At 43.6% G+C, this 13497-nt stretch overlaps 2 protein-coding genes across 3 annotated transcripts in view; both read left to right on the forward strand.

The window, feature by feature from the left end:
• The first annotated feature begins 2877 nt into the window (after positions 1 to 2877).
• Positions 2878 to 13497, forward strand: part of LOC145400258 (uncharacterized) — a 63666-nt gene continuing 53046 nt past the window's right edge. The window contains exon 1 of one of the 2 annotated variants that reach the window (XM_080272777.1): positions 2878 to 2971. The gene's annotated coding sequence lies outside the window, so the exon portion shown is untranslated. Of the gene's footprint in view, positions 2972 to 3152; positions 3219 to 13497 lie in introns of those variants that run through there. The other variant, XM_080272778.1, reaches the window with a different exon arrangement.
• Positions 3407 to 8573, forward strand: dor (vacuolar protein sorting-associated protein 18 dor). The gene has a single exon (XM_080272775.1). The coding sequence runs from the start codon at positions 3593 to 3595 to the stop codon at positions 6512 to 6514; it is 2922 nt and encodes a 973-aa protein (XP_080128901.1). The 5' UTR covers positions 3407 to 3592; the 3' UTR covers positions 6515 to 8573.

Below are 13497 nucleotides of genomic sequence, written 5' to 3' on the forward strand. Positions count from 1 at the left end.
ACTCCGATGCTCCTCCCCCTGCGCGAGCTAGGATCAGTTTTAGAAGCAAGTGATCCAACTTGGTAATAGTAGACTTTGAACAATGCATTGTCATTCATCGATCCATCAGCTGAGAACCGGTACATTGTTGAGAACATTAAAAATGTTAAAGGATCAGAATTAGCACCTGCACAACGTATCTGGGTCCCTGAACACACAGGCTAATCCCTCCCCCCCCATCCGAAAGCTTTATTTTTCAAGATTCTTTGAGCTCCCTACATTATTTCTGAATGTTTACCTACTGACTGAAAGCTGAATTCGTCAAGCCACAACTGCAGGTTTCCTCTCTTATTGTTGTCAGTGACAGAGTAGAACGAGGTCTCTCACTCACAGTCCTCCACCACAGGAGCCACAACAAAAGATGCGCAGCAGATTCAGCATCTTCTACATTATTAAGGCGCACAGAGGAGCACTAGCGGCGAGTTGGTCACAACTTAGGTTATCCCCCCCTTCCAGTCACAAGCTCCTCGGGGCATCCCTGCATGTCAAACTACAGCTCTGCACACAGTTAAAAGGATTTGGGGCAGCCAATGTTGAAATTTTCATTTTTTTTTTTTTTTATGCAAGGAAGAAAGAACCAAAGACCAGGAGACCACGAACCGTTCCTTTCAAGAAAAAACAAAAACAATACAAGAGAGAGCCAAATTCAAGATCCGTTCATTTCGAGATGCCTGGACACACTGCATTTAAAAGACTGGAGATCATAGGAAGTAGGAAATATAGACAGAGGGAGACAGATCCAGAATTGACCTGTTGCATAAATGAAGGATTGGGAGTAACGGTTAACTCTTGCATTAGAAAGTTGGACAGAAAAGGGGTCAGAATTTGTTGCTATGCGCCCGTCGTATTGGTGAAAGGGTGCAAGCAGATAGTTTCAGAGGAGCAATGACCACTGAAGTAACGATTGAAGAAGATATAAAATTCAACAGTGTGGTGAAGAGACAAAGGTTGAAGGGAGCCAGTAAGAGGAGGAGGGTTCATGACGCGAAAGCCTTTGACTCCGTCTTGAGAAGAGCTGTATGTGGGGAGCCTCCCCACACAAGAGAGTTGTACTCTACACAGGGGCTAATAAAACCTGTGTATGAAGTCAACAGCTGTGCAGGGGTGAACGGAGTCGGCTTAGCACACCTAATCTCTTGGAAGCAAATTTTACAAGAGATGTAATATGACTGAAATGATAACAGCAAACAATGACACGACACCCCCAGGAGGTGACAACAGAGGATTAGGTGCAGCATATGGGGTGTCTGTACCATATGGGCACAAGTCCCGGGTAGCCGCGTGCCCCTACTCCCTGGAATCAACTCGACCCATAAACCTCAGCCCATGTGCACTACCTTCTTGCCAGCCCGGCCTGCGTCAGGATCGGGGTGGAGATAAACCTTACACTCCTTACAGGCCCTTGGAGATGGCCTCAAGCCGCTCTGGTTTAGAGATGGCCTCCAGCTGCTCCACATCAGAGACGGCCTCCAGCCACTCCACATCAGAGACGGCCTCCAGCTGCTCCACATCAGAGACGGCCTCCAGCCGCTCCACGTAAGAGACAGCCTCAAGCCGCTCCTCAAAAGAGACGGCCTCAAGGTGCTCCTCAATAGAGACGGCCTCAAGTTGCTCACCTTCTGAGACGGCCTTAAGCCGCTCCACCAGGGCTACCCGCAGGGTTGGTAGTCGTCCTGAGGACAAGACACCGGCAACGGCCTCCGGCCGCTCTATGCCCGCACGTCGTCCTCCCGGATCCACCAGTCCCCAGCCAGGGAGTCCACCACTGACAGCCTGGTCAAAGGGCCCTGTATTGTCCCCGGGGCTAGCCTCCCTGCAGCCAGCCCCTGAGGAGGACTTGCCCCTGACGGACCCCTACCCGGAACGACACCGCAGTCCCCTCCTGATGGCAAAGTACCCCGGAGTGGACTGCAGCCCCTGGGTCTCCAATGGCGCCCCCAGCTCCCCGGGGCGAGACCAACTCCACTCCCAGCCGAGGTGACATGGATCCTCCACTCAGCGGCTCAGAAGGCATCTGGAGGAGTTGTTTGGCCCCTACCCCGCCAGTCAGACCTCTGCCCCCAGGCCCCGGCACCCGGGGCCTTTCATCACGCCCACGGGGGACATCAACCGGGGGCGGACTATAAGTGACTCAGGTGTGGATCAGTACGTGGACATATAGTAGAGTGCCAAAAGTGGATTCATTGAGTGACCGTGACCAGACAGTGACTTAGTGCAGTGTGATAGAAGTAAGGCTCCTGTACCCGAAGTAGTGATATTATTACTCAGCACCCCCCCCTCTCCCTTACACCTGTGCCAACCTAGACTCTCCCCCCCCCCTGTGTTCCCAGCAACAAGATCGTCAGTGCGCCTCCCCCCCCCCAGTGATCATAACTGGGTCGGACATAACTCTCATGTGACCCGGAGCCAGTGATCCTAGAGACAGAATATGAATAATAACCTTGAGCCACCTAGAATCATACTGTTAACTGTACCACCCCATATTGTGAACTGTACCACCCTGAATTGTGAACTGTGTCACGTATCCTGCGAGATACGCTCACCCCTTTTCAGTAGCCCAAGAAATGATGAATCAGAAATATTGTGAGACATCCTATTGCCCCTGTGTATGCTTAGTGAATATACGTGTAAGGTGTTGCCTTGAGTTTTTATGCCCGGTTCCTCCTAAATCCATGGTAGGTAAGAAAACACGAAGAAAAAAAAAAGTAGAACTTCATGATTAATGAATACTCACAAATTTATAAGTTATCCCTTATCATGGGCTCGATTTCTCTAAACAGCATGACTGAGTTCTACCAAGTCGTCTTGTACGTGTCAGTTTTTGGCTACCGCTCCAGTGCAGATTGAGGTGCGTACGTATGGACATCCAACAGGAACAGCACATTGTCTGGATAGCGTGATATTAGTGTGGTCTGCCCACTTCACAGCTGTGGTGAGTAGTTGGTAGATTTTAATAAACGCTAACATTTACGAAAGTGCGACTTTAAAAAATTCTTTTTTTTCTAGTTAATGTTGAGCATTTCTCTAAGTTTCCTTTTTACATGAATGATTACAATTAGTTTTGCAATAACAGTCTGAATATAATCTTAACAGAACGTAAACATTGCATTAGTGCTTACATCACGTCAGGTTAGAGCTTGATCCCGCAGTTGGCGATTCTCAGACTCAGGGTGTCAGAGGTTTGTTGGTTATTATTTAAGCATTTTAGGGAGTGTGTAAACTGTTATCATTATTTTCATATTTCGAATAATGAAAGTTGTGTTGAAGATTATCATTTCGTGCAAAGAGGCAGTATTAATAGCGTAACCGAAGAAACCGCTGGTGTTGATTGTCCTGGTCATCACAACATTGATTATACGGTGGGAGGAGCTGCTTGAACCGAACAACCTGTGCAGTGTTCCATGTCTCCTGTATCTGGTGGGAGGCTGTGCTAAAGATGGCCATTTATGAGGAGCAGTATCAGTAAGCAGTAAGACAGTTGTGAAGATTCTGTGCTTGTCCCAACTCCTAAGCTGTAGCTTGCCAGTCATCGGGCGTCACAACACCCAGCATCATGTCTACGTTATTTGACCAGTACGAGTCAATGCAGCAGGGGTTGGGAGGTGGACCCAGGCAATCAGCACTGGGCACCACGGCATTCAGAAACCAGAAGTTGGAGGAGGAAGCTGCCATATTTCTCAAAGATCGTCAGGTGAACTTCTCCCCAACCCACCCAATCACCCACTTGGTTGTATCCAATAATAATCTCGTTTTGGCCATGGCAAATAAGAAGCTAATCCGTATCAACCTTCAGAATCCTGGGGCCACCAACCTGGAAGACCAGGAGGTTGATTTGAGTAAGTATGCAATTCAGGCAAGGATTCATAACATCTTTTTGGACCCAACTGGGCAGCACCTCCTAGTCAGCATTGTCAGTCGTGATGGAGTGACACCAGTGGACACCTTGTATCTCCCTCAGCGCTCCAGCAAGCCAAAGTCAACATCCAAGTTGAAGGGTCACCTGGTGACAGCAGTTGGATGGAATATGAGGAACCAGTTGGACAGTGTAACAGGGCCAGTACTCATGGGAACAGCCAGGGGACTGATACTGGAGATGGAGTTCAAATCTGATGAGCGGCTCTTCCAGTCCGGCCACGAGGAGTATTGCAAGCAGGTGTTTGATATAGGGAAGGACGGGCCAGTCCAGATCAAAGGTGTGGAGGTCCGAAGCAGCCCTTCCGATGAGCTGAAATTTTTTGTGTTGTGCGCCACTGCTGACAAGCTGTATCAGTTCTCTGGTCGTGTCAAATCGCTGGAAGAGCGACCCATGTTCCTCTCTGTCTTCGGCAATTATTTAGGTCTGCCACCAAGGTTTGTGGAGCTTCCAAGCAAGTGGAAGGTCTCATGGCTGCATTTGTATCAGCCTGTGAACGCCATAGCTCCAGAACATTTTGCCTGGCTGTCTGAGCAGGGAGTGTACACTGGCGACTTTGTATGGACAGGAACATCAGATGACATGACCATTAACCGAAAGCTTCACCCAAGCCCAGAAGGATTGGAGGAGAGTGGTGTGCCATGTGGAATGATCCTGTGCGAGTTTCACATTCTCATTGTGTGGCCTGATAAGATCCGAGGACTTTGTATTTTGAACAATCAGCTTGTGTTTGAAGGCACGATCCCAGATGAATGTGGAAAGCTTATTGGTGTTTCAAAGGATCCTATGAAAGGAACAATTTGGGTGTTTGCTGAAAGAGGAGTGTTTAAGTATCGTGTGGACAGAGAAGGTAGGAATGTTTGGCGGATTTATCTGGACCAGGGGAACTATGAGCTGGCCAAGAAGCACTGTAACTCAGATCCCACATGTCTGTCAGTTGTACTGTTAAAGGAAGCCCAGGATTTGTTTCAAAAGAAGGAGTATGTAGCAAGTGCGAGGCTCTATGCTAAAACCTTGACATCTTTTGAGGAAGTAAGTTTAAAGTTTGTTGAGGTGGATCAAGAAGAAGCCCTGAAGATCTATTTGCATGAAAAGTTAGACTCCCTGAAAGTAAGTGAACAAACTCAAGTGACCCTGGTTGTGATGTGGTTACTGGAACTGTACCTGAGGCATCTGGGCAACCTGCGTGACTCTGGGAAGCAAAACACGGCAGAGTACAAGGATTATGACTGTCAACTTAGAGCTTTCCTGCGGGACCCCAAAGTGCGATCATGCGTGACAAACAACTCAAATGCCGTTTATGAGCTGCTGTCTTCCCATGATGATCAGGACAACTATGTGAGCGTGTCGCTGACCCTGAAGGATTATGACCGAGTGATACGTCATCTTATGCGCCACGGACGACATATTGAGGCTCTTGAGATTATGGCCAAGAAGGGATCTGAGCAGCTATTTTACCAGCACTTTCCTGCCCTTCTTCAGGCAGCCCCAAGTATAGCTGTGGAGACACTGATGGCACAGGGTAAAAGAATCAACCCCATCAAGCTCCTCCCAAGTCTCATTCACTGTCACACATCTCATGGAAAGGGACGAGACATCATGAAGTATCTGGAGTATTGTGTGGACAAACTGGAAGCCACAGATGAAGTGTTGCATAATTTCCTGATAACACTGTATGCTGTTGAAGCCCCAGACAAGCTGCTGCCCTACTTCAAGCTACAGGGGGACGATAGCCAGAGTGTCCATTACGACGTCAAGTTTGCATTGAGGGAATGTATGTCCATTGGAGAAGACCGAGCCTGTGTCCACATCCTAACCACAATGGGGCTCTACCAGCAGGCTGTAGAGATGGCACTGAAATTTGACACCTCTCTGGCCAAAGCAACAGCAAATCGACCAAAGTACGACCAGGATCTGCGAAAGAAACTGTGGTTGATGATTGCTGCACATGTGGTCCAGGAACAACAGGATGTGGCCAAGGCAATGGAGGTGTTGAAAGAATGTGATCTCATCAAAATTGAAGATATCCTTCCTTTCTTTCCGGATTTTGTGACCATCGATCAGTTTAAGGATGCCATATGCTCCTCACTTCAAGAGTACAATCAACATATCGAGGACCTCAAGCAGGAGATGGATGATGCATCGAAGGCAGCTGAGACCATCCGAAAAGATATCCAGAAGTTCAAGCAGAAGTATTCATATGTACATGCACAAGATAAATGCTGCGAGTGCAAGTATCCGCTCCTTACTAGACCATTCTATCTCTTTCCTTGCTCACACAAGTTTCATCAGGACTGTCTCTCAGATGCAGTGTTAGGTTACTTGAGTGATGCTAAGCAAAAGAAGGTGTCAGAACTCATGGGAAAACTTATTGCAATTTCAAATGATGATAGTGCACCAGGAAGTGTGGGTCAGTGGGGGGACAGGGAGCAAATTAAGGCTGAAGTTGACAGTATTGTAGCTGGGGAATGTCTGTACTGTGGGGAAAACATTGTTGCAAACATTGATACACCGTTTATCAGCAACCGTGAATGGGATGCAATGATGGCTGAATGGCAGTAGATACCGGTAGCTACTGGAAGTTCTTGGACAGTATCTGTGCATGTGCTGTAATGCTTGTTATTGATCATTGTACTGTATGTATATACTGGTAGTAATTTATATTTTGTATTCAGATTTCCAGTAAATGACATATGTGATGCCATATTAATTCTGGATATTTGAAGACTGCAGATAAATGGGTAGTTATTAACCCTTGCAATGTCTTTACCAAGTGTCATGTGGCATTTGACAAAAAAATACCGGTACTGTATGAGATGTACCGTACCTTTGTTGATGGGTTAGCCCTTGAGAGTGTTTCAGACCCTTGGCTACAGCTTAGGAACATCCTACCAAGCTTAACAAAATCCTGTCTTAGCAACCAACAGTTACATACGGTAAATTAATATGTGCATTGTTACATTCACCATATTGAACCATTGAATGTAATACATTGGAATATCATAAATCACTGCCTTATGATACTGAACACACGCTGCGATTTGAGAATTTCATGAGTTAGAAATAACTAATCTCATGGGGCAAATTACTTATGGGTCTGTCATCTCGGGAAGAGTTTCCCCCCTTACCTCCAAACCTACATCAAAATGGTCACCAGTGAACACTAACAACCTGGAAAAGAAATTAGTAGCTAAAGCTTATTTAATGGGAATGAATAGTGTTGGAAGATTCATATCTGACTTTGATGACATTGCTTGAATGGATGGGGAGGGGGGATTCTGAGGCTTGATGTGGACTACGGGCTCTCAGCACAGGGCGAATTTGCTGCCTCCTCTGTGCCACTTCCTCCCCATCAACCTCCCTCAGGAACCCCTCAAAGTTCAGCGTGGAGACAACAGAAGCAGTGTTCTTGTCGCCTTCAGCTGCCTCCGTGTCGTCGTAAGAATGGTTGATTTGTTTAAATTAATTCTTTTCAAATGGGCATGGCCTTTCCATATTTTCTGTTGAAATGAGTCTTTCACAGGCTTTTTGTTATTATTCCTGGATTACCACAGCTACTGGGCATTTTTACAAACTTACCTCTGAAGCCTATAAATGAGGATTTATAATGTGTGATACACTGACACATCCAGTTGGAGTCATGGTTGGTAAACAGTGCACCAGTTGGAGGGATCGTTGGTAAACATTGCTGCGGGCAGCCTGCCCACTTCCTTAAATACCCCCAAATAGGTATATTTGTTTTTTTTCTACTCACTTCTTGCAGTCGCAGTTCAACAGTTAACATTGTTGCATATGTACGAAAATTACTTGACATCATGAGTTTATTATAATATAGGTGGAATCACCGTGCCTCTTTGGTAATGAATTACCATGTTGAGTCCATAATGGTGAACAACTTTGGCTTTCTTCTCACGGGCATCCTTCGTGCTTGGCATGGGAGGGAGGTGCTGTGATTGGCTTATAGTATGTTCTGTGCTTGAATATGATTGGTGTACAGTAGTAATTGCCATGCTTGACTACGATTGGTTTACACCAGGTGACTTGAGGTAATGGTGGCGCATCAGAAAAGTGTCACTTTTGAGGCTGCATCCGTGAATTTCATCTAATTTCTGCAAGTTATTGATGTTGCATGATGTTGCCACGTATAATGAATCACTCAATTTTGGATCACACGATTTAGGAAATTTCTCTGTATAACATACCAGTAGGTGCTAATGAAGTAATAATCAGACAAATGCCTGCATGGTAATAGTATGTGCTAGAAGCTGCTCCCATAACTCTTGTACAGATTATTACCAAACAGGTGAGTTAGTGGTTATAATACTGCTTTGCTAGCACATGTCTCACATTAGAAGTTTGAATTAGTGGGCTAGTGCATAATGCAAAAGTTTCCTTGAGTGCACTGGGGTCATAGTGGTTAATATGCACCATACCATAGTATCTGCACATTTCTGATAGTAAATTCTATATTATAACTAAAGACAAGAAATTATGACATAGGACATGAAAGTACTATTGCCTACAAGTGTTTGTCAGTGATATTGTGCATATGTCCCAACTTGTTAATGCTTCAGTGGCAGTTTTTATCAGAATGTAATTTCAGTGTAAGAACTTGATTTCATGCAGTAGTTTTTATTTCCTTCATGTTATGTCTGAATTGACCAAAATGCCCAGCTAAATTTTAATGGCAGTTTAGCTGATATATATATACTGTATATATATATATATGTCTGTTGCCAGACGCCTTAATCCTGTAAGGGGTGGCCACAAACAAATCGCCTCCATGTTGCCCTGTCCCCTGCCATTTCATTGCCCTTCTCCCAGCTCACACACACCCTCCTTCATATATATACCTCTCCACTCCATCTCACCATCTCATATATATATATATATATATATATACAGTGGAATTTCGATTTCGATGGGCATAGGAGCCTAAAAATCACCGCGAAATTCAAATCTTCGAAATTTAAACTGAACTTCGTATGGGAAAAATTAGTTTGGGCCCAGGGCCTCCAAACCTAACAACGTAAAATCATGATTTTTTGCCCACACCCCCTTTAAACTTTATGAACTATAATTGTGGTTAAGTAACTGTAGTTCTGCAGTGTATTGCCATACTGTCACCGAGTGTAAATTGCCTTGTCAGCAAGTGTACTGTATACTTGGTGTATTTCTGCCCTTTCCTGTAGTGCTATTTCTCCTTTGGCTGCATCCATGTTTTGACAGTGAATTATCTGACGGTGAATTGACTTGACAGTGAATTGTCTCAGAACCAAATCTTCCTATACTTCACATATCAATAAATGATGTTGATTTTGATTCTCTTCTTGACACATGTCACATCTTAGGTTAGGCTCCGACTTTTTCTTATAACTTTCCTTCACTTCTAACATTTTGGTTCACATCAAAAATATTATCTTTGCTTGTTTTGGTTGGAGTCTGGCCCTGAGAGCATCAAAAAACACGATTTTGCACCAAAAAGTGAGGTAGGTGGACCACTTCAAATGCATCGGAATTTGATTCATCAAATTCTAAACTGCCGAAATTCAAAATTCCACTATATATATATATATATATATATATATATATATATATATATATATATATATATATATATATTTACGAAGCCTCTGTGGTAGAGTGTGCATTTCGCATGCTGGTGGATGTGGGTTCACCTCCAGCCAGAGTTGTAAAAACTTTGGGAAGCGTTCACCAAGCCACTGACCGCTTTGGCGGACATAAAGGGTGCTGTGGTTGAACCAGTGTCACATACTAGTATGCTTGCACCCAGTCGGCTTGAGGCGGGCCGATTACACTTGGTTCACAGACTATATACACATCCAGAGCCCCTACAATGCTACAGTGACACTCACAAGCACTTGTCACCCTACATACCGTCTCTACCAGACAGCCTAAGCCACTGGGAAGAGATACATTGTATCATCCCAGCTTCAGTAGGAATAGGCCAGTTCTGCTGTGGACCTCAACGGCTGATGATGATGATATATATATATATATATATATATGTATATATATATATATATATATATACACATATATATATATATGTCATCATCATCAGCCGTTGAGGTCCACTGCAGGACCGGCCTATCCCAACCGAAGCAGGGACGAGATATATATATATACATATCTACCAGGTATACATACTGTATATATATATATATATATATATATATGTACCAGGTGTATATACTGTATATATATATATATATATATGCTATACACAGTGGATTCTTGAATTTCTATGCATTTTGGAGTGGTCTTACTACCTCACATTTCAATGCAAAGTCGTGTATTTCGATGCTCTCAGGGCCAGACTCCAACCAAAACAAGCAAAGATAATACTTTTGATGCGAACCACAATGCTGGAAGTAAAGGAAAATTATAAGAAAAAATATGAGCCTAACCTAATATTGTATGTGACATGTGCTCTCAGGGCCAGACTCCAACCAAAACAAGCAAAGATAATATTTTTGATGCCAACCAAAATGCTAAAGAAAATTATAAGAAAAAGTATGAGCCTAACCTAATGTCGTATGTGACGTGTCAAGAAGAGAATGAAAATCAACATCATTTATTCATATGTGGAGCACACGATGATAAGGTTCCGAGACAATTCACCGTCAAGTCAATTCACCATCAGATAATTCCCTGTCAAAACATGAATAGTCTCCCGTCAGGACAATTCGCACCCTTGACTATTCCCCGTCATTCTATGAATATACCTACAGTATTATTAATTAATCAATAATAACTCGAAGATATAATGAGAAATTAAAGGAAGAGAATCAATAATAGAAATACTAAAACAAAATGAATTACAGGTGGTAGCAAACACAGTAGGCAGAATACTGAAACGAAGAGAAGTACAGTAATCATGAATATAAGGAGCAATGTAGAATTGAACAACAGAGACTGAGAAAAAAAAAAAAAGTCATTGTTTAAGGACAAGAGCTCCTGGATGGGAGTAGGCACCAACAACAACAACTCATATGCAAGGTGATGTTCTGTTGTCGACGGCCATCTTGCAACTGTCCTGCTAGCAGCCAGCCCTCTACAGCCAAGTGCCGCACTTTCAGCCTGTACCTGCCACATGTGGACACGCATTTCACTGCAGTTTAGTTGTAGGTATTTACTTTGTATTTTTGCCGCAACTTACCTGTTTCAATATGGCAAGTAAGAATGGTTCTGCGGATAGCAGTGGTAATGGACAAGAGCAGCCTGGCACCTCTAAGTCTTTGCAGCCAAAGGGGAAATGGCAATATAGGAAAGGGCAGAAATAAAGCAAGTATACACTAGCTGACAGTATGGCAGTACAATGCAGAACTACAGTTACTTAACCGCAGTTATAGTTCATAAAGTTTACAGGGGGTGTGGGCAAAAAATCATGATTTTACGTAGTTAGGTTCGAAGCCCCGGACCCAAACTAATTTTTCCCATAAGTAGTTTAGTTTAAATTTCGATGATTTGCATTTCGCGGTGATTTTTAGGTACCCGTGCCCATCAAAATTCGAGTATCCACTGTATATATATACCTGTGTACATATATATATATATATATATATATATATATATATATATATATATATATATATATACGGAGCCTCTGGTACAGTGGTAGAGTGTGCATTTCGTACACGGGTGGACCAGGGTTCGCGGCCCGCCAGGGTAATAAACTTTGGGAGGGTTCACCCTGCCACGTACTGCATTGGCGGACACAAGGGGTGTTGTGGTTGAACCAGTGTTGCTCACTGTAAAGTATGCTTGCACCCAGTTGGCTTGCGTGGGCCGATTACACTTGGTTCACAGACTACACACACATCCAAAGCCACTCCAACACTACAGTTACACTTACAAGCACTTCTCACCCTACATACAATCTCTACTAGACAGCCTAAGCCACTTGGTAGAGATACATTGGCTGTATCGTCCTGACTTTGGTCGGGATAGGCCGGTCCTGCAGTGGAAACTCAAAACGGCTGATGATGATGATATATATATATATATATACAGTAAGACTTCACTATAACGGACAAATTGGAGCCCAAGCCATTCTGAAAAATGCGAAATTCTGATAAAGGCAACATCCGGACTTCCCCCTGCTAACCTGGAATTTTTCAGATATATCAGACATTAGTCCGGGTCTCGTGAACAGTTTTTAAACTGTTTTGACTACCACTGCAGTAATGTACTGTGTTATAACTTCACTACATTAATGAAATGGTGTAGTATATATAATAATACTGTACTGTACACTGATAAACTTGTCTTTTATTTACCTTATTGTGGTGAACATAGATGAAGTGGTGAGGCAGTCCGGACTGCTTCTTGCTTTATCGGACTTTTTCCGATATACAATATAGGAATTTAGTCCGGTAGCTCCTCGAGTCAGATAAAAATGATTTGCGGTTTATTGAAGTCCGTTATATTGAGGTTTTACAGCATATAATATATATATATATATATATATATATATATATATATATATGTGTGTGTGTGTGTATCATCATTCATTCATCATCCAATCCTATGTTTCCCCATGAGGAACGTAGGAGCCCAGGGCTAGGGAAGTTGGTCTCGACATTTAAGATGAGAGTTACAAGCCTTACTCATCCCTGAATGGCATTACATGAGCAGTAAACCCCAACCACCCCTTGGATATAAACCTACACCGGCTCAATCCGATTGGAACGCCGTAATTGCCCACTAAATCACCAGGCGCCAAAATTTGGTTATTTGGTTACCACCCAGCATAGTAAATGGTTTCCTGGTTTACAGGAAACTATCTGGCTTGTCACTCAGTGTAGTCATCCACAGGCAGAATGAAGAGGAAAGAATGAAAGAAAGAAAGATAGAAGAGAGAGTGTAAAGTCACCTGTAGGCAGAAGGACGAGGAAAGAATAAAGGAAAGAAAGACAGAAGAGGATGGAATGAAAGAAGGATGTAGGAGAGGAAAGGACAGACACCCGAGAGCAACACTACATCAAATGAGTGGATAATGAGTGCTCCCACCTACCACAGGTATACATATATATATATATATATATATATATATATATATATATATATATACACAGTCGTAGTCATAAATAATCACCTACCGGTGTCCCCCTGTACCCCGTGCCTCAGGCTGGCTCCTTTATGCACAGCAAGTCACATGTGAGTAAGAGGGGCTGAGAGGGAGGGGCCAGAGAGAGAGGAGGAAGTTGGTTGGGGGGACGAGCGATGGTGCTTGGGTGGAGTGAGGGAAGGTAGGTGGGGAGGGAGAATGAAATGCAAAATTGTGGCCACATAATTTGTCTATTTTCTTTCATTCAAGGCATCATATAAAGGAGTTACTATTCGGTAGATAAAGCTGCATTACACCTTGTGTAGAGGCGTCACATAACTAGCTTTAGATAGGTAGTGATGTCAAGGACTGGTTCGTGAGAGAAGTATATTGACATGACAGATCAAATATTAGTGCAGAGCCATTGAGATTGTGCGAGCCCAGACTGTCAATGCATGGAAGCCAGAGAACG

The sequence above is a fragment of the Coenobita brevimanus genome, chromosome 51, assembly GCF_032717465.1.
Source record: "Coenobita brevimanus isolate Jiangsu-jjx chromosome 51, ASM3271746v2, whole genome shotgun sequence".
In the NCBI taxonomy this organism is placed as follows: domain Eukaryota; kingdom Metazoa; phylum Arthropoda; class Malacostraca; order Decapoda; family Coenobitidae; genus Coenobita; species Coenobita brevimanus.

Excerpts from the sequence above, each read along its gene's own strand:
- dor (XM_080272775.1), top strand. The coding sequence starts at position 3,593 with ATGTCTACGTTATTTGACCAGTACGAGTCAATGCAGCAGGGGTTGGGA.